This window comes from Bos grunniens, chromosome 11 (genome assembly GCF_055505025.1).
Source record: "Bos grunniens cultivar Pamir isolate PY7600 chromosome 11, Bosgru_T2T1.0, whole genome shotgun sequence".
Classification (NCBI taxonomy): Eukaryota; Metazoa; Chordata; class Mammalia; order Artiodactyla; family Bovidae; genus Bos; species Bos grunniens.
Genome location: NC_141175.1, coordinates 44,364,590 through 44,390,170, shown reverse-complemented (window position 1 = coordinate 44,390,170; position 25,581 = coordinate 44,364,590). Strand labels below are relative to the sequence as shown.

Here is a 25,581-nt window from a genome sequence, read left to right as displayed (position 1 = left end):
CCTCTCTGTGTCATCACTCAGTCACCTCCATGAATTAATATCCTATGGGTATGTTTTAATACGAGGCCACAATCTGGAGGCTAGGCATGCTCATTACTGGTACAGGGTTGGTCATTATTTCTAGGTCTTTTCCATGGACAGAGCTAAGAAACACATTCTGAATTCATCCCAATAGTTCCTGTTCAAAATCAGGACCTTAGGGATTTTACTTGACCCCTTCTGTCTTATACCCATATCCTCTTTCTCCCACACTGAGAAATCTGTCTCCCATTTATACTGGGAGTGACATAATTCCAATTTCACATATTGTATTATTATACTACAACAAATGTACAGCAATCTCAGAATAACACTTCTGCTAGCAAAAATCTGATCGTACAGCTTAATATTTATTTATTTTTGGCTACACCAGGTCTTTGTTGTTGCACGCAGGTTTCCTCTAGTTGTGGCAGGTGGGGGCTGCTGTCCAGTTGCGGGGCATGGGCTTCTCATTGCAGTGACTTGTTGCATAGCATGAGCTTAGTAATTGTGGTGCACGGGTTCAGTTGCTCCATGGCATGTGGAATCTTCCCAGACCAGGGATCAAATCCACGCCCCCTGCATTGGCAGGTGAATTCTCAACCACTGGATTACCAGGAAAGTCCACACAGCTTAATAATTTTATTTTGGCCATTCTTTTTTGTCCTGAGAGTATATCCAATCAGGAATGTACCCTTAAATTACTGTTTTTCAGTCATTTAGAAGAGTTCCTCCTCTCGGGAGTTATCCCCAAAACTGATCTGTTTTACTGCATTTTTTATTTTATGGTTGACTTTAAAATTTTGGATTCTTTGGGATTGCAAAGAATCGGACACGACTGAGCAACTAAAACACACACACACACTTCATAATTACGCGTATTATTCACATGGCTCCAAAGTCAAATCTAGATATGAAGTTATGTTCAGAGAAGTCCGACTTCGCTCTCTGTCTTCCTCCTCCCAGAGGACCCTGTTCCCTCTGTCCCATAGGTGCGTGCATGCTCAGTCACTCAGTCATGTCTGAGTCTTTGAGACCTCATGGAGCCCACTAGGCTCCTTTGTCCATGGGATTTTCCAGGCAAAAATACTGGACTGGGTTACATGCCCTCCTCCATGGGATCTTCCCGACCCAGGGATCGAACCTGTACCTCCTGCATCAGCAGACAGATTCTTTACTGTAAGCCACTGGGAAGCCCCATCCCCATGGGTAACCATTTTTAAATTTTATTGGTTATTTTTCCATCACTTGGCTTTTAAATATAAGTGTGTGTGTGTATATATATGTAATCTATACATTTATGTATTTAATATTTTATACATTTTTTTATGGTTGTACACCTTTCTCTACCTTGCTTTTTTCTCACTTTACCATACATGCTGGAGACCACACCATGGTAGCATTTAGACATATTCTTTATTTCTTTCAGGTGGATAGCTGCCAAGTGTAATTGAGTATTTGGTTTACCATGTGCCAGGCACTGTGCTGAGTGGCTTACACAGATTATCCCATTTAATCCTCAGAACAACCCAGTGAGGCTGGCACTACTACAATTGCCATTTTACAAATGAGAAATTAAAAGTTAAGAGATTGGTCACCCAGCCGAAAAGCAGTGAATACTTTTTTAGGATAGAAACCGGAAGTGGGTAAACTTTAGGCCAACATTATCCATGTATTTCTTTCTCTCTTGTGCTTAGTCGCTCAGTCACGTTTGACTCTTTGCAACCCCATGGACTGTAGCCCACCAGGCTCCCCTGTCCATGGGGATTCTCCAGGCAAGAATACTGGGGTGGACTGCCGTACTCTCCTCCAGGGGATCTTTCCAATCCAGGGATCGAACCCAGGTCTCCTGCATTGCGGGCAGATTCTTTACTGTCTAAGCCACCAGAGAAGCCCATCTTTCTCTCTAGTTAGACATAAAGATAGAGAAGTTAGACATAAAGATAGAAAGACCATTTATACAGTGAATTTGTAGACATCAGTGCCCCAAAATACTTAGAGGTCCTGAATGACTTGTAAACAAGAATTCATGGAGAAGTTTCCGTGGATTCAGGGGGCCTCTCAGGCAGGCACAAAATTTAGATAGACATAGATCCATAAAGTAACTTGAAAACCATTTTAAATCTTTTCTGGCATGTGAAAAAAAGTGACCAATCTATTGTGTAGATTGATTATATATATAAATGAGGTAACTTGGAATCAATGAGAAATCAAAGTAGATAAAAGTCATTGTGGAATTGTCAGATCTTCAGACACAAAATGAGAGGTGTGTCTACGGACATGCTCCACCTTGTTCTCAACTGTGCTGTTGTTCTTTGTTTTCTCATAGGAGAGTCTCTTTCTGCCATCAGCTGTAGCTAGCCCCCACCCCAGGGCAGGTGGGCCAGCTGCAGAGAAAGGCTGCAGCGAATGGCTGGTGGGGCTAAGAAGATACTGCCAAATGATATGTGTCCCAGGCCTTGGAATGCTTTGTCTCCTAGTTACTTGTATGATTCAGTTCAGTTCAGTTCAGTTCAGTCACTCAGTCACGTCTGACTCTTTGCAACCCCATGAATCGCAGCACGCCAGGCCTCCCTGTCCATCACCAACTCCCAGAGTTCACTCAAACTCATGTCCATCGAGTCAGTGATGCCATCCAACCATCTCATCCTCTGCCGTCCCCTTCTCCTCCTGACCCCAATCCCTCCCAGCATCAGGGTCTTTTCCAATGAGGCCACTCTTCGCATGAGGTGGCCAAAGTATTGGAGTTTCAGCTTTAGCATCAGTACTTCCAATGAACACCCTGGACTGATCTCCTTTAGGATGGACTGGTTGGATCTCCTTGCAGTCCAAGGGACTCTCAAGTCTTCTCCAACACCACAGTTGAAAAGAATCAATTCTTCAGCACTCAGCTTTCTTCACAGTCCAACTCTCACATCCATACATGACCACTGGAAAAACCATAGCCTTGACTAGACTTGGACCGTCTCTGCTTTTTAATATGCTGTCTAGGTTGGTCATAACTTTCCTTCCAAGGAGTAAGCATCTTTTAATTTCATGGCTGCAGTCACCATCTGCAGTGATTTTGGAGCCCAGAAAAATAAAGTCTGACACTGTTTCCACTGTTTCCCCATCTATTTCCCATGAAGTGATGGGACCGGATGCCATGATCTTAGTTTTCTGAATGTTGAGCTTTAAGCCAACTTTTCACTCTCCTCTTTCACTTTCATCAAGAGGCTTTTTAGTTCCTCTTCACTTTTATTCCCACCTTAAGAGATTGTTCGGAAATTTAGGCAGGCCCTCATACACTTGCTTCTGTATACCTTCCCCCATCTCTGTGTAGCTAGTGGATCAGGGCGGGCACTTGACCCAAAGGAAGCCAATTACTCTTGTTGGAATTTGCAGTTAGGACCTGAGATGTGTTGAGGCCTCTGCTGGATACTCCAGATTCCCACCTCCATCAGCACAGCTCTGTTCAGGCCAGCTGCTGAGGACTTCCTCTGCTTTCTTCTTTCACCTCCTACCACCCATTAATAAGTCACTCCTGCTGATTTTACCTCTAAACTAGATCTCAGATTCACTTGGTTCTTCCACCCCACTGTTGGCACCTATCTGTCTGCCATCTCTCACCTGGACAGTTGCAGCAGGTTCCAGATTCATGTCCCCTTTTTCTTGCGTGATCTTCAGATGTGAGTTGGAGTAAGGCTCACTTCTGCTTAAAGTCCTTCAGTGGCTCCTCTCTGCACCCAGAACAGAATCCACACCCTTATCCAGGAACCCTTGCCACCTCTCCTGCCTCATCCCTGCAGCTGTGCCCCTTGCCCACCTCATTCCATCCACGGGCCTTGTATAGGTTCCCCATGCACCTGGTGCTTACCCACTCACAAGCCTGTGCCCATCTGGATGCCTGGAGCTCATGATCTCCCTGTCCTTGTTGGTTCCTCATCTCTCTGCTGCTGCTGCTAAGTCACTTCAGTCATGTCCAACTCTGTGACCTCATAGACAGCAGCCCACCAGGCTCCCCCGTCCCTGGGATTCTCCAGGCAAGAACACTGGGGTGGGTTGCCATTTCCTTCTCCAATGCATGAAAGTGAAAAGTGAAAGGGAAGCCGCTCAGTCGTGTCCGACTTTTTGCGACCCCATGGACTGCAGCCTACCAGGCTCCTCCGTCTATGGATTCTCCAGGCAAGAGTACTGGAGTGAGGTGCCTTTCTCACCTAATGTCACCTCCTCCGAGGAGCTTTCCCTGACCACACAATCTGAAGTAGGCCATCAGCATTTTTCTTCTCTCAACACCTCATTTGTCTCTTTTCTGGCATTTAGCATAATGTTTAATTATTTTTTATTTGTGTATTTAATTGTCTCCCTGGCTCAGTGGTAAAGAATCTGCCTCCTGATGCAGGAGACTTGGGTTTGATCCCTGGGTCAGGAAGATCCCCTGGAAAAGAAAGTGTTAACCCACTCCACTGTTCTTGCCTGGGAAATCCCATGGACCAGGGATCCAGGCGGGCACCAGTCCACAGGGTCTCAAAAAGTCAGACACGACTTAACAACAACCATTTTTGAAAGGGATAATGGGATTTAAAACTAAAGTTGCTGTTTGGATTATAACTCATAAATCCATCTTTTTTAAACTTACAGTGAGATTAATAATGCTGATAACAGTTTACTTCCTATTAATAAGGCATTTTCTTTTCTCCAGATAATAGAGGTTTACTGTCCATCAACACTTTACAGGGAAGATCTGTGCCTTCAGTCAGATTTGCCCTTTTCAAATGGGTCAGTGTTCTCATTTTTTGGTTTTGTTTTTGTTTATTTGTTCTAAAGAAATGAAGGGTAGGGAAGAGCTTTGGTAGAAAGTTCCAGGAAATCGCTTGAGTTCTGTTAAATGTTCTCTGTTTTCTAAGTGCATTTTCAGAAACAAAAAGTACTTCAAGCCTTTAGGGAACTGAGTTTTGCAGCTGACTGCACCTGGTCAGATATATCAGTCAGCATCCTGGAAGGAAAACTTCCCTTGATTAGGTCAAAGCCTAAACCCCTACAGTGGTACCCCTATATCCTCCCACCAAGCTGAGTCCCCCACTATACAAGTCAGGATGCTTCTAAAAGGCAGAGTCCAGTACAGGGAAGATGCTCCATAGATGTTTGGCAGATCAATACTGTACTCCCACCCCATTAGTATGGGCTCCCCTGGTGGCTCAGTGGTAAAGAATCCACCTTTAATGTAGGAGATGTGAGTTTGAGCCCTGGGTTGGGAATATCCCCTGGAGAAGGAAATGGCAACCCACTCCAGTATTCTTGCCTGGAAAATCCCATGGACAGTGGAGCCTGGCAGGCTACCGTCCATGGGGTCGCAAAAGAGTCCCACACTACTGAGAGACTTCACTCACTCGGGAAGCTTTTTGCACTGAACAGACTCCACCTTATGGCCATCTTTGAGAACTGCACCACTGCCCAAGGGCAGCAGAATCATCACCCCTTCTTTTGTAGTTCTTATACCTCTTGATGTCATTTAGTCGCTGAGACCTGTCTGACTCTTTTGTGACCCCATGGACTGCAACCGTGAAGCTCCTCTGTCCATGGGATTTCCCAGGCAAGAAAACTGGAGTGGGTTGCCATTTCCTTGTCTAGAGTATCTTTCTGACTCAGGGATTGAACCCACTTCTCCTGCATTGCTGGCAGATTCTTTACTGATGAGCCATCAGGGAAGCCCTCACATATTTCTAGGTCTCTTTAAAAATCCCATGGGCGGAGGAGCCTGGTAGGCTACAGTCCATGGGGTCACAGAGTCAGACACGACTGAGCGACTTCACTTTCACTTCACTTTAAAAAGTACACCATGATAGGGACTTCTCTGGCAGTCCAGTGGTTAAGACTCTGTGTGTGCTTCCACTGCAGGGGACTCGGGCTCCATCTCTGGTCAGGGAACTAAGATCCTATATTCTGCACAGCTCCTCCCCCGCCCCACCCCCAAAAGTACACCCAGTCTATTGCATGGAATCTCATGCAGACATCTTAAAAACAATTTCTCTCAAACCACATATATTCTTTATTCTCCAAGTCTCCACATCTTCTTCTATCTATATAATTGGTTTTCTTTAATTTCTTCAAAGCCACAATAGGACAGTGCTTTAAAAACACTTTCACATTTAATCCTTTCAGTAGTCCGGGAGACTGATGTTTATTACTATGACCATTTCACAAGTGAGGAAATCTAGGACTGTGGGCTCAAGAGTTTCAGTAACTTGCCCAAGGCCACACAGCTAATTAGGGATGTGGTGGGGGGTGGAATTTGAACTAGGTCAATTAAATACATAACCCAGACTTTCCAGCAAACCTCACTGCCCCCTGATTAATAGGATTTTCATCTACCCACATTTTGAAATTGGAAAATAGTAAGATGCTCTTGGTTACTCTATCTCTCCTTCATAGATAGGCAGAGAAGTTTTACTGATATCACCTCCTACATGATGTTAGAATTTGTCCCTTCCTTTTTCCCCACTGCTATAATCTTCGGCCCTTCCTCATATCTCATGTAAAATACTGCAATAGCCTTCTAACAAGTTTCCATTCCCCGCCCCTCCATCCCCACCCAACTGGGGAAAGGTCCTAGTGGGTTTTTTTTTTTTTTTTTTGGCTGCCCTGCATCTTAGTTATGGCATGTGAACTCTTAGTTGCAACATTTGGGATCTAGTTTCCTGACCAGGAATTGAACCCGTGCCGCTATGGCTCAGATGATAAAGAATCTGCCTGCAATGCAGGAGACTCAGGTTCAGGAAGATCCCCTGGAGAAGGGAATGGCTACCCACGCCAGTATTCTTGGCTGGAGAATTCCATGGACAGAGGAGCCTGGCAGGCTATAGTCTGTGGGGTTGTAAAAGAGTCAGACTTGACTGAGCAACTAACACTAACTAACCCCTGCACTGGGAACGTGCAGTTTTAGCCACCAGACTGCCAGGGAAGTCCCGGTCCTAGTTTTAAATTCTAAATCTGAAAAGTCACAGACCATCCAGAGGACATTTAAGCCATATATACCAAGAGCCTTAAAAATGACTGTACCCTTTCAATCAGTAATTCTTCTACTTCTGTGAATCTACCTTTCACAAAGAATCTGGTGGGTGGAGAAAGCTTAAGTGCACAAAGATGATCAGGGCAGTATTACTGACGTAGTACATTCATCCCCTCCAAGTTTTTAAAAACTCCATTATGGAATAAAGTGTCAAGTTATATATCAAGTTATATCAAGTTACTTTCAACTCCCAACAATAAGAAAATCTGTCTCATGCCATCTTTGGGAGGTCCTTGGAAGACTGTGGTTATGAGTCCTCCCTGGTCACTGCCAAGGCCCCCAGTCTCCATGTACCTGGTTCTCTCAGGTCTGTTGTTGTTAAGTCTCTCATTGTGTCCAACTCTTTGTGACTCCATAGACTACAGCCTGCCAGGCTTCCCTGTCCTCCACCATCTCCCAGGGTTTGCTCAAACTCATGTCCATTGAGTCAATGATGCCATCCAACCACCTCAACCTCTGTCATCCCCTTCTCCTCCTGCTCTCAATCTTTCCCAGCATCAGGATCTTTTCCAATGAGTTGGCTCTTCTCATTAGGTGGCCAAAGTACTGGAGCTTCAGCATCAGTCCTTCCAAGGAATATTCAGCGTTGATTTCCTTTAGGATTGACTGGTTTTATCTCCTTCCAGTCCAAGGGACTCTCAAGAGTCTCCTCCAGCACCACAGTTCAAAAGCATCAATTCTTCAGCGCTGTGTTCTTTATGGTGTAACTATCACATCTGCACATGACTACTGGAAAAACCATAGCTTTGACAATCTGGACCTTTGTCAGCAAAGTGATGTCTCTGTTTTTTAATATGTCTAGGTTTGTCATAGCTTTTCTTTCAAGGAGCAAGCGTCTTTTAAACTTCACAGTCAACTGTCCTCAGTGACTTTCGAGCCAAGAAAATAAAGTCTGTCACTGTCTCCACTTTTTCCCCATCTATTAGCCATGAAGTGATGGGACTGGATGCCGTGATCTTAGGGTTTTGAATGTTGAGTTTTAAGCCCGCTTTTTCACTCTCCTCTTTCACCCTCATCAAGAGGCTCTTTAGTTCTTCAGGTCTAACAGCCACTAGCTTCCATGTCACCCTCAGGGCATGTGGAAGTTTGGTGAGTTGGAGACACCTCACTGTTCCCTCTGAGGTCTGGCCAGCCCCTGGGAGGAGGGGTTAAGGAGTTGTCAGGGAGGAGAGCGTAGGTCCTGGCTGTCACAGTAGCCTGGACCCTTCCCCTGGCCAGAGGACATCTTTTATTTTGGAGAAAATCCACAAGTGCCTCAGCTCAGGTTTCCCTCAGAGCCATTTCCTGTCTCTTCTCCCCACTGTACACTCAGTCACCTCAGTGGGGTAGACTTTGAAAACAAAGCCAGGAAGGGAATGTTTTTCAGCTGCTTCTTTCATGTCACCACAAACCTCCCCTGAGGAAAGTAAACACAGGGCCTGCTACCTGCTTGAGGAAGGGGAAGAGGGCAAAATGGTTGAAAAATAGATATATTACAGCAATAACCCTCTGCTTTTCCAGTCTCTTCCATGCCTGTGGAAATCTCTTTCCTGTCTGTAGCTTTTGTTATTTCACGTTTGTGGATCTAAAACAAATAGACTGGGATTCCTTGGCACTCCAGTCTAGTGCTTAGGACTTTGCCTTCCAATGCAGGGGGTATGTGTTCAATCCCTGGTCCGGGAGCTAAGATCCCACCTGCCTCCTGGCCCTAAAACCAAAACATAAAAGAGAAACAATATTGTAACAAATTAAATAAAGATTTTTCAAAACAGGCCACATTTTTCAAACTCTTAAAAAATAGACTGCCAGATATTTCTCCAGTAAAGATGGGTTTATTTGGGATCAACTGAAATTTGAAAGGCAGGGGTCTTCAATTCTGTCATGCAAGTTCCCCACCTTAAGGGAAGGAGATTGTTTTTCAGAGGGGCAAAGGCACGGAGAGTGCTGTAGGAAACAGAGTCCTTGACTTTTCCTTGCCAGGAAAGAAAAGGTGTCTTTTCTTCTTTCTGTTGGGCTCTGCTATGGTTGCAGGGCATGAGTCAGCCCCCATTCTGGCCTCTAAACTCTATTTACTTGAGGTTTCTGCTGAATAATCTTAACATATCTCTATGTCATTTTCACCTCCAGCTCTGACTTCTGAACTTCCTCTATACGTCTCCAACTAACCACAAATCAGCACCACTAGACCCCTCACCTTCACTTTATGTCCAAAGTTAACCATTACGCCCAAGTCAGCTTTCTCTGTGCATGTCTTCTTTCTGTCAGCGAGATGGAGTACACAGGCCAAGTGAAGTTCCTTCCCTGACACTACACCCCCCTAGAAGCCTCAAGACGCCTGCTGGCACCCCTGGTTTAGCAGCTCTTTTGTAGTTGTTCCATCTGGTACCACTTCAGAGGCGAATGAATGGACTGTTACTGCCAAATAAAAATTGTCAGTTGCCCTCTGGTTCTACAAGAATGAAGTCATTGGCCACTGCAGTCTCTGACTTTCAGCACATCCTTCAAGTTCAGGGTGGACATTAGGAATGAGGCACTCTGTGCTCTGGGAAAAATTGGCAGGACAGGCCTTCAGTTAGATATTTTCAGGAGGAGTTTTCATGAGCCCAATTTCTGACATCTCATACCTAGAAAAGCATAAAATCGTTACCAGAGACATCCGTCCCTCCTGACTGAAGCAACCTTCTGCCAAAATGTGTGCTTAAGTACAAGTGACCCCTTCACTAAGCTCACATATGTCCTGACTTCCTCCCCCACCTCTTCAGAGCAGTGCCTCAGAGCTCTCTGAGAGGCTGTTTCCCAGGCTAGCGTCCTCATTTTGCCCTAAATAAAACTGGACTTAAAATTCTCACATTGTGCAGGTTTCCCCAGTGGCTCAGTGGCAAAGAATCTGCCTGAAATGTAGGAGATATGGGTTCCACTCCTGGGTCAGGAAGAACCCCTGGAAAGGGAATGGCAACCCACTCCAGTAAGCTTGCCTGGGAAATCCTATGGACAGAGGAGCCTAGCAGGCTGTAGTCCGTGGGGTTCAAAGAGTCGGACACAACTGAGCATGCACACAAGCAAGCATATACCAGTTTTAAAAATGGGGAGTATAGACTCTATTTGTATCTCCCTTCTTGCTGTATTTACAAATGTAAAGTTTTCAGTGATTTTTAAGAGATTTTCATCCTCTTTCTCTTCATTATTGCATTTAAAATATATCAGTGATAGTTAACTCCAAAATTTAGTCTACGTATTACATTGAGATAGGATACTGATGAAGATTTAGAAGATGAATGTGTTGCCAACCTGGACTCTAATCAATAGACCCTGATAAGAGGACAAAGGAGGAATTCAGGCAAGGCTTTATGGGGACCAGTGCTGTAGCATGAGGGAGTAAAGACAAGTAAAAAGTTCCCTTGCTCACTCCCCGAAGGGGGCGAGCTGGTTCCTTAAGTGGGGTGAGGGGAGGGGTGGATCTGTGGGGGCCAGAAGGGGTTTGAGTGGTCTGCCCACCCCCTTTGTGGTGCTCTGTGCAGGCATCATGCATGGCACCCTGCTTTTGTTCCCGGAACCTCAGAAGTGGCAGTTGGGTTTTGGCCTTTTTGTATCTTTTTGTTCATAGTTTGAGCCACCTGCTCACACATGCAGTTATTTTTAGTCTCTTATAGTTTCTTTGTATTTTGTTGCTTGAGGAGATGTCCAGGTGCAAGCACTGCAGGAAAGGGTCCCAGGTCCCAGCCTGTCTCAAATGGACATCACCTGCATACTTGGCCCTGGGACCAGATACAATGACTGCTGAGCCTTCGAACTGTTCTCCTGGGGGCAGGCATGAGGACATTTTTGTTGCTGTAGGAGACATGGTTGCATTGTGCAGCCTCAGAGACGGACTATAGTGGAGGTCCTTTTGGCCACCAGGACCTGAATATGCTTCTGATTTGGAGTGATCCCCCCTCCTCTGAGTCTTAGATTGAGGTTGGGCCCCTCTCCCACACTAGAAGCCAAATGATCCAGCACAAACCATGACAGAAACCAGAACTCTGCTTGCCTAATGGTAGTTAGAACACAGGAATATGACCTACAGTTAGACAAGTCAATAGTCCTGCCCAAAACTTGAATCTTGAATGAATACCTAACATCACAGAAGAGTTGGAAAATAATTCATGGTGGCACTGAAAGTGCAGACATACATCCTAACCAGAGCGGCTGGAGCAGTGTGGCTTGGGCTGAGTATCTTGCTCCCCAGTCTTACTGGATTTTTACCATTTCCAGACCTGATCTCTCAGCTTTTCTGATATAAGCAATATAACCATATACATTTCTAGATTTATTTTGCTTAAGCTTAGAGGCACCATAGGTAAGAAACTCTCTCTCAGCCTCATTCTTTAAAATCCCAGTGATTCAGGCCATCTCAGGTTGGGTCACACCTTTGTGAAGAGGAAGGAGATTATAGTTGGTCTGCCCTGGGCTCCATGCCTTCTTGTTCTCTATCCTTCCTGCCTTGGGAGGTGAGAAATGTGATGCCCCTAAAGATTCATCTGATCCAAGGAATTTCAGACAACTCCTCAAAGGAAAGATTACTTCTCAGGCAAAAGCAAAAGATGCTCACAACACATAATTACAGGAAATCATAGCTAAAAGGTGGCACAGTGGTAAAGAATCCACCTGCCAGTGCAGGAGATACAGGAGACACGGGTTTGATCCCTGGATGGGGAAGATCCTCTGGAGAAGGAAATGGCAACCCACTCCTGGATGCTTGCCTGGAAAATCCGAGGACCCTGGCAGGCTACAGTCCATGGGGTTGCAAAGAGTTGGACACAACTGAGTGAGCATGGATGTGAACATTGCTAAAAGGAACCTCAGGAGTCATCCATCCTACACCCTCTTACAGACAAGGAAACCACACAGGGTTGAAGATTATGAAGGCTAGGCACAAGATACACACAATGCTGCAGAGTTGAAAGGAGGAAGAGGGCATGTCTGGTTGAGGAGATCGAGGTGGGATTTGATCTGGGACCTGACATACAACAGGGGTACTGGGCTAGTGTTTTGCTAACTTCAGAATTACTTTTCCGCTCATAGTCTGCTTATTTCAAATTCCACCTCCCATAATTTCCTTGGCTTTTTGAGAGCTTACTCATTTGCCCTTGATTTTGTTTTCAAATTCCCTTCACTTGTATTTGGTACCCTGATTCTATCCTCGACCTGATTACCTGTTTGACTTGGTTCATTCTCTGTCCAGCTGGTTGTCTTGGCTAGGAAAGCCCCAAGTCTCAACCAGTGGGACTGGATGACGGCCCCAGAGGTCTTCTGTGTATTCAGAGAAGACCAAGGGCCACAAACAAAAACATCTTCCAGTGTCAGGCTGGCTGTTACTTAATACAGAAGTGGTGCTTATGGGATTTAAATTTTTTATCTAAAAAGCAAAAGCAAATAAAATCAATGTGTTGCCCAAGTAAAACCAAGAAACCATGTGGGCTAGTTTCTTCTCTGTCAAAATTTATGACTCTTGGATTAGAAGAACCCCCAGCTATCATTGCAGGTTCTGGAAAACCCAACAAGTTTTTATCTGGTAACCTGTCTGAGGCCAAAGAGCTTAATGGTAAAGAATGTGTGCTCTGGAATTCAAGTTGCCCACAGCGGGGGTTCAGACATTTACAGATCTGTTTGATGAACTGGTGAGACATTAAAGGTAAGCCAGATTGCTCAAGTGCTGCTGGGTAAACGTATCAGAACGGAGGACGGGTCTGACACAGATAACCAGGTGATCCCTTCACCATTCCAGGCCGGTGGTAGTTCTTTTATACCCCAGGATTCGCTCAGCAGTACCAGCTGTGCAATTAAGCTCCCAGGCCTCATGCTAGCTGGAGAGGAGGAGGTGGCGGAAAAGTATGTGCATCGTGGCCTCCCACGAACTGGATCCACTTCCCCTCAAATTCCATCACCGATTCCCCATCGGAACGGGCTGCTCGGAGAGCCGCTAAGCAGCTCCCGGTTCATTTATTCACAAGCCTCCCATCCTTCCCGAGCCTGCCTAAGGTTCCACCTAAAGCTGTCCCCAACCACCAGGCCGGGAGGACCTTGCCTCTTCCGGCGCTCGAGCGCTGTGGCACCTGTTCAGACCTCGGTCACACGCCTAATTGTTTAGATGCGAATGTAAACAGACGCACGAAGACTGGGTCCGCCTCTCTGGCAGCGGCGCGCCAGAAACACTACCAGGCGCTTCGCCCAAAATGAATGGAAATGAACGGGTGCATGACTTGGGCTGCGGCCTACTAGCTAAAACACAGAGCCCGAGAGCACCCACCGTTCCTCGCGGCCGGGGACTACGCGCCCTCTCACTACCCCTTTCATCCAGGACACTAGAACGTGAGCCGCCAGCGCGGAAGGCGAGGAAGGACAGCCGACCGAAGAAGCGCCGGCTTCCCATAGGCCAAGGCCGTACCAGGGTGGGCTGTTCTTGCAGGAGCGGGTCGTGCATTGGTCGAGCCTCCGGCCTAAGGGCTGGGATTGGTCGCGCCTCTCCGAAGGCGCCCTCCGCGCGGAGGCGGGGCGGCGGAGGGCGTGACCGGCGCTCGGTCCCGCCCCAGGCGTTCAGGACTCCGGCGGGAGGGCCTCTGTGTCCACCTGGGACTCCGTCTTCGTAGCTGCCGCATGCGACTGCTGACGCCGCCGGCTCATTCGGGGAGTCCGAAGGGTTCCGGACGCGGTAGGTAGCGACCGGCTGGTGCACAGGCGCGGAGCTCGGGGGGCTGCGGCCCGGCCCCCTCGCTCTGCGGGGGCGGGCCGCGGGGCCTTGCGTCCCCTTCCCCTAAGGGCGCCGAGGCTTTAAGGGGCCGGGGGCGCCTCGTGCCTGAGCCTCCATTTTGCAGGCGGAACGGCGGGTGAGAGTAGCTGCCGGGAGTCGGGGCGCGGAGGCGGGAGGCCGTCTTTGGAAAAGCCTGAGCGCGGCGAAATCGGGCCGCGGGAGCGAGCGTGTCCGGGCATCCTCCCGTCCGAGCAGCTGCGCCGCGTTGCTGCCCCGGCTTCAGAGGACTGACTCTCCTCCGCGGCCTCGCCTCGGGCGTGTCTTGTTTATTACCCTGCGCGCTTGCCCTGCCCAGGTGCTCCGGGAGTTAGGGGCTCGAGCTGCTCCTGGATCCGGGCTGCCTTAGAGACTCTCTCTCACCCGCTCAGGGTCATTCCGGCTATTAAGATGGAGACGAACGATGCCTTCTGGTCGCTTAGAATGCGGCAGCCCTGCTGCCGAGGAGAAAATGCAATTCGTCTCACATGTTTTGCCTGGAAAGGCCACCCTTTCCAACTGTCATCACTAGAATGGTTCTCAGCCCAGGGGCACAAGTCCAAAACCTGTCCAGGCCCTTTATAATTATTGGGTTGGGTTCGGTGTATTGTTTGTAATAAAAATGAACGGAAACCAGCCAGTGCCACCGCAGATTTGGACCTCACTGGGAGTTTACTGGAGGAGGATGGGGAGGGCGGACACGAAGATAGATGACATTCATAAAAACCCTTATGTTCCTAGACCTAGGATGTGAAGGTTGTTGTTAAAATAATGCATAACACAGTGTTTTGGGTCAAGAAATCAACGGTACAAGGCTTGATTAAGAGGTTGAGGTAACAACAAAATTCTGTAAAGCAATTATCCTTCGATTAAAAAATTGAAAAAAAAAAAAAAAAGGTAGAGGTCATCCCTTCTCATTCTTGTTCCTTCCACCACCTGGGTCCATCAGTTCTGAGTCTCCTGCTGCAGAAAAGAGGAAATAACTCAGGTTTCACCTCTTCTGGAAAGCTTTTTAAAGGTCTTTCCCTACCCCTCAACTAATAATCACTCCCTACTTTGGTCTGCCTTCTGTAGCCTCTGTCTTTATACATCACACTATATTGTGGTTTCCCCAGCCCCTAGGACAGTGCTTGGAACACAGAAGACACTCAGTGGCTGAAGGAAGCCAAAAGAAAGCAAAAACTCAGTAGTGCAACCAAAAGTCGACAAAAACTTTAATTCTATTAACATGTTGGGCCAGCTATTTGTACAGGTGAGGAAAGCAGTTGAGCTGTGGCTTTCAAGTCAAATCCCATGACTTTAGCTCAACCTTGTTACTAACTTTGCATAAGTTAGGTAACTTCTTCATGCCTCAGTTTGCTCAGTTAAATGGGAGTGACAGTAGTACCTACTTCATGATTTCTGAGGATTAAATAAAATATTGAAATAAAATGCTTGGCATAGTTCCCTGGCACCATGTTCCTTAGGTGTTCACACTTGTTAGGATAAAAATAAACGTATTTGAGCAGATTCACTAATACTAAACATCTATATAGTATTTAACCCTCAGGTTCTGTCTGCCTTTTGGTCCTTATCTGTTCCTTGATTTTAAAAATATTCCTTAAGCCATTCAAGATTTCCCCCCGCCCCCCCCCCCCCCCACTGTAAAAGTATTCCATGGAAGATTACTGTTTATGCATTTAAAGTACCGTCACCCACTGGAGATTGATGGAGTGCCAAATAACAATTTGGTCAAGTATTGCAGTAATATTTGATGAACTTTTCATGTGGTCTGTTACTGAAATGGTCATATAAAAGCAGAGGAGAGGGAGGCTGATGTGGCTGACAAAGTTGGTTCAGATGGAAGTGGACTTGAGATGTTGTCTCTCCTTTTAACTTAAATCTGTTTTCATGAAAAAACTCCTTCCTGTCTTGAAAGTTGTTCACAAACATTGTGAACACTGGAAAAAGTCTTCTAGTAGCTCTGAATCTATTTGCTAGACATTGAGGTGGCAGATGCACCCCCTAGGGGGAGGTTGCCTCACTTCCGGATTTTCCTGTACCACTTTCTGGTCACAGGAAACAGGCTGTCTATTTCCTGCCAGCTGTAGGTCCCCTTGGTATGTCAGTTTCTCTTAAATTACTTGGAATCTCCAAAACAAAGACCTTGTCTCCTCTCACTTGTAAGGATCACAGGAGAATTCTGGTCTCTGATTGTGCTTTTAGTGTAGCTATATGAATCTGGAATCCTTTTTAGGAAATACCATTCTTTCTGAAGATGCCCTCCAGTTGTGACATCCTGTCATTAACCATTAAGAAACCTGCCACAGGTGGAAGCTTTTCCTAGTGTCCTATTGGAAGGACCTTAAGGACTGCTGCTGCTGCTGCTAAGTTGCTTCAGTCATGTCCAACTCTACGCGACCCCATAGACGGGAGCCTACCAAGGCTCCCCCGTTCCTGGGATTCTCCAGGCAAGAACACTGGAGTGGGTTGCCATTTCCTTCTCCAGTGCATGAAAGTGAAAGTGAAGTCGCTCAGTCATGTCCGACTCTTAGCGACCCCATGGACTGCAGCCCACCAGGCTTCTCCATCCATGGGATTTTCCAGGCAAGAGTACTGGAGTGGGGTGCCATTGCCTTCTCCGGACCTTAAGGACAGGGACCGTAAATTTCCTACTTTTGTCTGCCTTGCATAAAGTGGGTGCTTGGTGAATGGTTGGAAAGCCATTGTATTTCCCTTTCAGGATGCTGAAATAGGCTTACTAACTTGGTGGTTCTGAAACATTACTATGCCTACCAACCACCTGGAAAGCTTGCTAAGATGCAGATTCTGATTCCAGAGCTCTGGGGTGGTGCCTGAGAATCTGCATTCCCAGCAAGCTCTGAGGTGATGCAGGTGCTGCTTTTCCATGGACAACACTTTGAGTAGAAAGATACTAACATAAGGATCTACATTTGATTTTTAGACGTACTGGTAAACAGGCTTTGTTTTTTTCTGGCATTTGATGAAGTGTTGGATTTAGAGCTTTTTTAAAAAAAAAAAAATTCTGTTTTTAACACTCCTCTATTTTGTTCCAAAAATTGAGTAATCTTTCCCAGTGTAACAAGATTTTTAAGAAAACTGATTGAGACAGATCAGGTGAAAAATACCAAAGTTGAATGCCTCTTTGGCCTCTGGATTTTACTTGCATGAGACTACTGATTTGCTTCTGAGCTTCCAAGCAGCAAGAGCAAAGAGGAGAATTTTTTTTAAATCAGATTTGCCAGTACCTATATAAAGTAAAGAGTAAACTGGCTACTCAGTGAAATCACAGTGTCTGTTACAGAGACCTGAGAATTCTTCTCCAAAGAGAAACGTTCTTAATGGCACCTCCCGAGTATCAGTCAGTTTCTTAATCAGTCTTCACATCTTGTGGCCCGACGGACTCATAGAAAACTGTTAGTACAGTAAAAGCAGTGGCCTGTGGAGCTGCAGCCATATGGTCCAGGGCCAGCTTCTTTAGACAGTAGGAATGATTTGTGTTATGGGGCAGATGGTTTTTTGACCTTGCTCTCTGTTGGGAACAGAGTAGTGTTAGCTACTCCTTGATGTCCAACTCTTTGCAAACCCCATGGTCTATATCCGCCAGGCTCCTCTGTCCATGGGATTCTCCTGGTAAGAATACTGTAGTGGGTTGCCATTCCCTTCTCCACAGGATCTTCCCGACCCAGGGATCGAACCCAGGTCTCTGGCGTTGCAGGCAGATTCTTTACCATTTGAGCTACAGGGAAGACTTAGGTGGGAACAGAGGGTCCACTTAATGGATATGTTCAGTCCCCATCATCCTCATACTTTGAGCTTCGTTGGATGGCAATAATCTGCTGCCAAGGAGGCCCGAGAGCTTGGGGTAGGGGGAGGGGTGGCTGGAAGCTCAGTTAAGATCCTTGTAGATGTGGCAGTGCATCTCCTTAAAGGCCATCTAAAGACCTCTCGTGACAAGTTAAAAGGTTGGCCTTGCTGTGAGGTTCTCTGTGGCCCCAGTCACAGAGAGCACAGTTTTGGTTGATTTTTTTTTTTAACTTCTTTATTAAGCTGGCTGCGTAAAAGATATTATATGTTCTCATGTTAACAGTTCTTGTCATGAACAAAGGCAACAAAAATAGTGCAGTAGTAAGATGTGCTTCACATACGATCACATGGTAATAGGAGCTCAGGCCTCGAAGGGCTGCAGGGCTTGCGCAACCAGGGAAGGAGCAGGTGGAAGGGGGTGGCTTTGAGCCGTGGGCCTCCCAGTCTCAAGCCTCCTGCACAGCGTTCTTGGCAGCCACCCCACTCTGAGGCCGGCCTGGGCCTCTCGTGACTGCCCCTCTTGTTGGCCTCCCCACACACGTCTTCACCTGCTTTCATACTGCCTCGCATGCCTGGACTGGCTTCTGCCTTTGAGCCCCTTTCTGCCATCCATCTAGTTCCCCCAGAAGCCTTCCAGCAAAACTGACAGTGCTGGGTCCACCCCACCGCCCCCCTTTCTTCCTCGAGTGAAGATTCATGTTCCTAGAGAAAGGGCAGCACGGAGACCTTCTTTGTCTGCTTCTCTGGCCTGATTCTGCCACCTCAGAATTCAGTGCATGGCATTCATTGACCACTTACACCTATGGGCTCCTATGGAAACAGCTCAGAGCTTAAGGGCTTTAGCCCCTGAACTGGTAGGGCTGGCTCAGGCAGCACCTGGTCTCCGTGGCTGGTAGAGGTGCCTTCTGTGCACCCAGGTACAGAGATGGGTCCCAGGCAGAACCTGGCTTCCTGGGCAGAGTTGCTGTAAATCAGATGGTTTGTGAGCTTGTGATTTAGAAAATCCTGATCAGAGGATTGCCCCCTAAGTTGAGCATTTGTACATTTGAATGGTTTAGTTAAGGACATAGCCAGCCCCCCTCAACTTCCCCCCCTTTCCACCCACATGCGGACTTCCAAGTTCTCTGTTCTCCATCCTGGACAGGCGTGAGTGGGAGGAAGTCCTGGCAACTGTGACGGGGCTGCACAAGGAGTGTGCGGCCAGTACCAGAAAGGGTCAGATGTCCAGACTTAACCAGTTAGTGTGACCCCATACATGATATGTGAGCATATCTTTACCGTAGGGCAAGAGTAAGCCAAGCCTCCATCATTCCTAATTTCATCTGGTAGGTCATATTGTCTCTGCGGGTCCTGGAAACTGACAGAATTTTAATACCAAACTCCACGTGGTCCCTCTCCCGGAGTTTGCCCAAACTCATGTCCATTGAGTTGGTTGATGCTATCTAACTATCTCATCCTCTGCCACCTGTTTCTCCTTTTGCCTTCAGTCTTTCCCAGCATCAGAGTCTTCCAAAGAGTCAGCTCCTCGCATCAGGTGGCCAAAGTATTGGAGTTTCAGCATCAGTCCTTCCAGTGAATATTCAGGGTTGATTTCCTTCAGGATGACTGATTTGATCTCCCTGCAGTCCACAGGACTCTCAAGAGTCTTCTTCAACACCACAGTTCAAAAGTATCAGTTCTTTAGTGCTCAACCTTCTTTATGGTCTATCACATCCATACATGACTCCTGGAAACCATTAGCTTTGATTATACTGAGCTTTGTTGGCAGAGTGATGTTTCTGATGTTTAATATGCTGTCTAGGATTGTCTTAGGTTTCCTTCCAAGGAGCAAGCGTCTTTTAATTATAATGGCCTCAATCACTGTCCGCAGTGATTTTGGAACCCAAGAAAATATAGTCTGTCACTGCTTCTACTTTTTCCCCTTCTATTAGCCATGAAGTGATGGGACTGGATGCCATGATCTTAGTTTTTTGAATGTTGAATTTTAAACGAGCTTTTTCACTCCGTTTTTTGACTTTCATCAAGAGGCTCTTTATTCCTCTTCACTTTCTGCCATTATAGTGGTATCATCTGCATATCTGAAGTTATTGATATTTCTCCTGGCAATCTTGATTCCAGTCTGTGATTTATCCAGCTTTGCATTTCACATGATGTACTCTGCATATAAGTTAAATAAACAGGGTAACAATCTATAGTTTTGTCATACTCCTTTCCCAGTTTTGAACTGGTCTGTTGTTCCATGTCTGCTTGTAACTGTTGTTTCTTGACCTGCATACAGGTATCTCAGGAGGCAGGTAAGTGGTCTAGTATTCCCATCTCTTAAAGAATTTCCCCAGTTCGTTGTGATCCACACAGTCAAAGGCTTTTTTGTAGTCAGTGAAGTGGAAGTAGATGTTTTTCTGGAATTCCTTTACTCTCTCCATGATCTACTGAATGTTGGCGATTTGCTCTCTCATCCTGCAGCTCAAGTGGCTAGTCTCTTGACTTGGCCAAGCACAGGGCTGAACTGGTGCGTGCAGATCTTTCTCAGATGGGAGGCTTGAATTCATTGTCCGCTCAGAGCCCTCCAGTCACTCAGTCCAATTTCTTGTCACTTTCTTGTTAGAAAAGGCCGCTGACTGGGGCCTCTGCCCACCTAGGAGCTGCTGACCTCCAAAAACACTGTAAAGTGTGTGATCAGAGAGCAGGGATGACCCACGAAGAGTAGCAGATTGTTTAACGCTACTGACAGCATAGCACATTTTCATCTGAGCAGTCCATTTGGTGTTCTGGAAAGGTGGAAGCTTGTCTCACTGGAAGGATTCAAGCAGAATCCCCTTCTCCACCCTCATCCTCAGAGGCGTGAGAAGAAACGATGATGTGTAAAATCTAGAATCTGTGTGGAAATGAGAGCTGGACTGTCATGCAACTGGGCATGTTAACATGCCCACCTGACACTTGCCCACAGAGTTGAGCTCTTTATCCATTTGCTTGGCAGATGATTGATGTCTTCAGTAGTCATTCCTTCAAGGAGTTTTCCCTATCCCAGTTGATTTCTCCCTTTCTTTGTTTTCTGTAATACTTATGTACAATTTGGATTGAACACTCATGGTAGACTTTTTTCTTTTCACATGAATCTGTTTTAATTCTCATTTAAAAAAAAAAAAAAGCTCATGTGGCACAGGGAAAATACACCTTGATTTGTTAGGCAGATTAATAAGTGAGATTATGAACAGACTATGTATCCAGACTGAGAAAATAACCACCTATGATCTGTCTTTTCAGAAAATCAATGAAAATCGCTGAATTTCAGACCTCTCCTGGTTGCTGAAGGACTTCTGGTGACACTGTTCGCTTAGTTCAGGTTTGTATCTATACTTGAAAGTTACCTAGCGGTATCCCCAGAGGAGCTTTTAATTCTAGCCCATCACTCATCCCCAGGATGTAGAGATACCTTCTTTTTGAATAGTGAAATCCAGACAAGACAAATCAAAAACACATTGTTAAACAAAGATAGAGATCATTTCTTTGTACCCCTCTATTGCCCCAGTATCATCTTATTTTAGTCCCCTGTCGTTAAGACCACCTGCTTTAGTGAGGGGGGACCAGGAGAGTAAATATGGATTAGCCACCCATCATGGCTTGACTCTGGACATTGAAAGGATTTCTAGAAACGGAGCAAGAAATTGGGGCCTCTGATTAGGTTCAGCCTTCACCCTAATTCTTCCAGCTGGTGGGCTCCGCTTGTTCCTATAATTGTGGAAACAGTTTGCCTGTCATCGTCTTCTTGCCGCTTCTTAAGTAGCCACTAGGCGAGGATGTGGCTCCATGAAGGTTCTGTCCTGTGGGACTTGGTCCCTTACCAGTCTCTCTAAGCCTGCTCTGTGTGTCTGTTTTGTACCTTGTTCCCCAGTTGGTTCATAAAGAGCTTGGGTTCTGGAGTCACTCAGGCCTGGATTTGACTCTCTGAAAGGTTTCCCCGCTCTGTGAAATTAGGATAAAAGGACCCACCTGCTGTGGGAAACCGGCATGCTCTCAGGCCACAGGTGGGAGTATACCAGATGCCCAAAGTACCGGTGTGAGTCCCCTTCACGCCCAAAGTACCGGTGTGAGTCCCCTTCACCTCAGCATTTCCTCTGACTCTTGATACTGTGGGTGTGCTAGTATGTGTGCAGTGGTGTGTGTGTGTGTGCATACGCGTGCGTGCTTGTTCATCACAGCATTAGTAGCAAAAGGTGGAAATCACATAAATATCCACCAGGAGGTGGAATATGCTAGCGTGCATCCCTACAGTGGAGTACAGTGCTGGGTGGGGGCGGAAAACAGAAGGTGCTGACTGTGCCTTGCTAAGGAAAGATCTCCAAGGTATTTCATTTAAAAAAAGAACACAAGATTCCAAACAGCGTGTCCTGTACAGTTAACTACTTCCGTGTTAAAGGGGGCAGTGGGGGAAGATGAAATAAATTTTTGTGTTTGTCTACATATACTCAAGAGATGAGAAACACACACAGCATTCATTAGACCTACCTGGTTTTTTGTGGGAGTATCTAGTGGTAAATATTTTTGCCTGATTTATATGAAAAATTGGTGGCTTTGTCTTCCCCTGTTGGACTCCTTGGTTCCTTGTAAGGTGCCTTGCTTCATTAATTCTGTCTCCTCGTGGCGCCCCCGCCCCGCCCCGCCCCATGCTCTGTGCGGCTGTCCACATGCCCTGTGTCCTCTGGGGGTAGGGGAGGGAGACTTGCATGTGCAGCGTATTCTGTATCTGAACCACATGTACCCAGTTCAAGGCAGTCGTTCTGATGAGTCCCTGTGCACGCGATGGCCATGAGAAGTGGTAAGTGTGCACATGACCTGTGTTCTGCTCTTGGCTCGCTGCTGACTGGAGCCTCGCCAGTCAGCCAGGCCGGGCAGAACACTCTTGTTTTCTGGGCGTGCTGTCCCCACCAGTGGTGTTTCCGGTGTGAGGGCCGAGCAGGATGAGCCCCCTCTGTGGCCACCTCCACCTGCTCTGGCTTCCCTGCTGCCCCAGCACCTCCTGTTGCCATCAGTGCCTTCTTGTCTCTGAGGAAACGAGGCTGTTTGTGGCTAGGTTTTAGCTTTGAGGTTGGCAGTGCATTCCAGGCAGCTGCCCAGATCCTGGGCGCTTGTACTCCCTTGCCTCCCTGTTCAGTCCTCCGGGAGTTCTCCTGCCTGCTTTCATTCCAGCCTCATCTGGCCATGGCTCCCAGCAGAGCCCTCGCCTGCACACTCAGGCTCAGGGTCCCCCCTCTGTGGTCCGTGAAGCTCCTGTTGGAATGGCTCTGTTCTCAGATCCAGCTCCCAGTCATTCCTTCCCTCGCCCCAAGGGCTCACCCTGGTTCTCTCCTCCTTGCTGCCTGCCCTGTGTACTTGTCTGTTGTTGTCACATGCCTGCATGCCGTGTGACCACTGCCATTGTCATCCACCCGGACTTCCACGGCTTCCCTCAGTTACCCATTAATTGGAACCCAGGTCAGCGGGAGGACAGTTGGTGCTGTAGCCCTGGCCATCCTTGGAATGAGAAGTGCCCACCTGCTGCACAGCCCAGGGTGTGGCTTCCCGACTGCCTCTCCTTCGCCAGCAGAGCAGGCACTGTGGGAGCCCTGAGCTCAGCCACAGCCTGAAGTAGAGCAGTCAGAGCCAGGCTGGAGCCGCTTGCCTGCTGCTGGGCTGTGGTGACGGCAACTGCTGCAGCGCTGGCACAGGGAGGGCCCCAGCCAGGCCCCTGGCCCCGTGGGGCTGGGCCAAAGGGACAGGTGACCTTGTGTGTTCAGTCACCAAGTCATGTCCGACTCTTTGCAACCCCAAGGACTGCAGCACACCAGGCCTCCCTGCCCCTCACCATCTCTTGGAGTTGGCTCAAGTTCATGTCCATTGAGTCAGTGAAGCCATCCAGCCATCTCATCCTCTGTCACCCTGTTCTTCTGCCTTTAGTCTTTCCCAGGTGTTTTCCAGTGAGTCGGCTGTTCACATCAGCTGGCCAAAATATTGGAGCTTCAGCATCAGTCCTTCCAATGAATATTCAGGGTTGATTTCCTTTAGGATTAACTGGTTTGATCTCCTTGCTTTCCAAGGGACTCTCAAGAGTCTTCTCTAGCACCATAGTTCAAAGCATCAGTTCTTCAGCGCTCTGCCTTTATGGTCCAGCTCTCACATCCATACATGACTACTGGAAAGACTGTAGCCTTGACTATGTGGACCTTCATCAGCAAAGTGATGTCTTTGCCTTTTTACACACTGTCTAGGTTTGTCATAGCTTTCCTGCCAAAAAGCAATTGTGTTCTAATTTCATGGCTACAGTCACCATCTGCACCAATCTTAGAGCCCAAGAAGAGAAAATCTGTCACTGCTTCCACATCTTCCCCTTCTGTTTGCCATGAAGTGGGACCGGATGCCATGCTCTTAGGTTTTTTTAAATATTATGGCTCAGACAGCAAGGGTGACTTTAGGCAGGACCAAACCATGACTCCGGAGAAGGCAATGGCAACCCATTCCAGTACTCTTGCCTGGAAAATCCCATGGACGGAGGGCCTTGTGGGCTGCAGTCCATGGGGTTGCTAGGAGTCGGACACGACTGAAGCGACTTAGCAGCAGCAGCAGCAGCAGCAAACCATGACTCAGGCTTCCCAGTACTAGTGGTAAAGAACCCACCTGCCAATGCAGGTAGACGTAATAGATGTGGGTTTGATTCCTGGGTTGGGAAGATCCCCTGGAGGAGGGGATGGCAACCCACCTCAGTATTCTTGCCTGGAGAATCCCATGGACTAGAGGAGCCTGGTGACTGCAGTGTACGGGGTTGAAAAGAGACACGACTGAAGCAACTTAGCACGCAGCACAAAGCTTGACTCTGGTTTGGACTTGCGTTGACCCTCCTGGGCATCTGTTGGGTCTCAGGGTGCATCTCGGGGTGCAGGTGTTTACAGTTGGCCTTGCCCTTGCTGGGGGCAGGTATGATAGGATGGGCTCCGGCCACATAACAGCAGAGGATAGGATAACAGCTCCTGCTTCCCCTTCGGAAGGGTCTCGAGCTGAGGAAAAGCCACACCTCTGTTCTTCTTTGAGGAAGTAGCCATCATTTATTTGTTCTTTTGGCCAAAAAAATTTTGTCTTAATCATTAAGAAACAAAAGGTTTCCTGGTCATGGAAGCAGGAAGTTTATCTTTGTCTCTCCCTTTCCCATCTTGTAGGGAGCTGAAGCTTCAGCAGAATCCTGACCCAGGGACATCTCAATGGCCCTGGGAGCAGAAAAGGCAGAGGGGCAGGCGTCCTCAGACACGAAAGCCCCTTCCTGTGGGAGCTGGAGCCGTGGGGAGCAGGAGCTGATCCCCGTAGGGCCTGTGCTCGGGGAGCAGCCACCACGCCTGGAAGCCGAGGGAGGACCCGCCTCTCCTGTTGAGGGCACCGAGGGGCTCCCCGGCCCTGCCTGCTATGGTGGGGTTGGCCCTGGCCCCTCCAGAGCCTGCCAGCCACCAGCAAGCGGGGCCAGCAGGGAGCCAGCAGCTGGTGGGTCTAAGCCCGCTTTTGGTTGCGTGCCTTCTGCTGGCCTGGAGACTGGTGATCTGCCCTCTGCAGGAAGTCAGGTAGGCACCAGGGTAGTGGGGCTGTCCTTTGAGAGTCCACTCCAGCATTGTCTCACCATCTTACAGCTTCCCCAGCACCCGTGTGAGGCGGGGAGGTAGGGGAGCTTAGGTAGCTTGAATGTGCTGATTTCTGTTCTGCAGGCTCATATGGACAGGTGGGCCCAGCAGATAGCTCTGTCCACAGCATCTCCACTTCTTCAGGAGTATGACTGGTGACCTTTTGAGGATTGGGGATGCTGTGACCAAGACATCCTGCCCAGAGGGCAGGCAGGGGAGCCACGGTGGGGGACCCATGTCCTGTGTTTGACTTCGTGATGTGGAGGCTTTCTGGAGCCCCTGGGGAGACGTGGGGAAGAAGGTTCCAGGGCCATGGGCTCCTGGGGGCT

The 25,581-nt window shown here is 47.6% G+C and overlaps 1 protein-coding gene and 1 long non-coding RNA gene across 9 annotated transcripts in view; one reads left to right on the top strand and one right to left on the bottom strand.

Annotated features, from left to right (window-relative positions):
• Positions 1 to 8,857: 8,857 nt before the first annotated feature.
• On the bottom strand, positions 8,858 to 13,464 carry LOC147363021 (uncharacterized). The gene is made up of 2 exons (XR_015136710.1): positions 13,332 to 13,464; positions 8,858 to 9,669 (listed from the first exon to the last, which is right to left on the bottom strand). It is a non-coding gene; the product is annotated as an uncharacterized LOC147363021 (long non-coding RNA).
• Positions 13,208 to 25,581, top strand: part of CEP68 (centrosomal protein 68) — a 27,383-nt gene continuing 15,009 nt past the window's right edge. For 6 of the 8 annotated variants that reach the window (XR_015136709.1, XM_086326323.1, XM_086326322.1 and 3 more), the window contains exons 1-3: positions 13,208 to 13,733; positions 20,880 to 20,958; positions 24,803 to 25,195. Coding sequence is in view for 6 of the 8 variants with exons in the window: in XM_086326323.1 (XP_086182449.1) it covers positions 24,845 to 25,195 (351 nt within the window). In the remaining 2 variants the exon portion in view is untranslated. Of the gene's footprint in view, positions 13,734 to 20,879; positions 20,959 to 24,802; positions 25,196 to 25,581 lie in introns of those variants that run through there. The other 2 variants (XM_086326327.1, XM_086326328.1) reach the window with 2 other exon arrangements.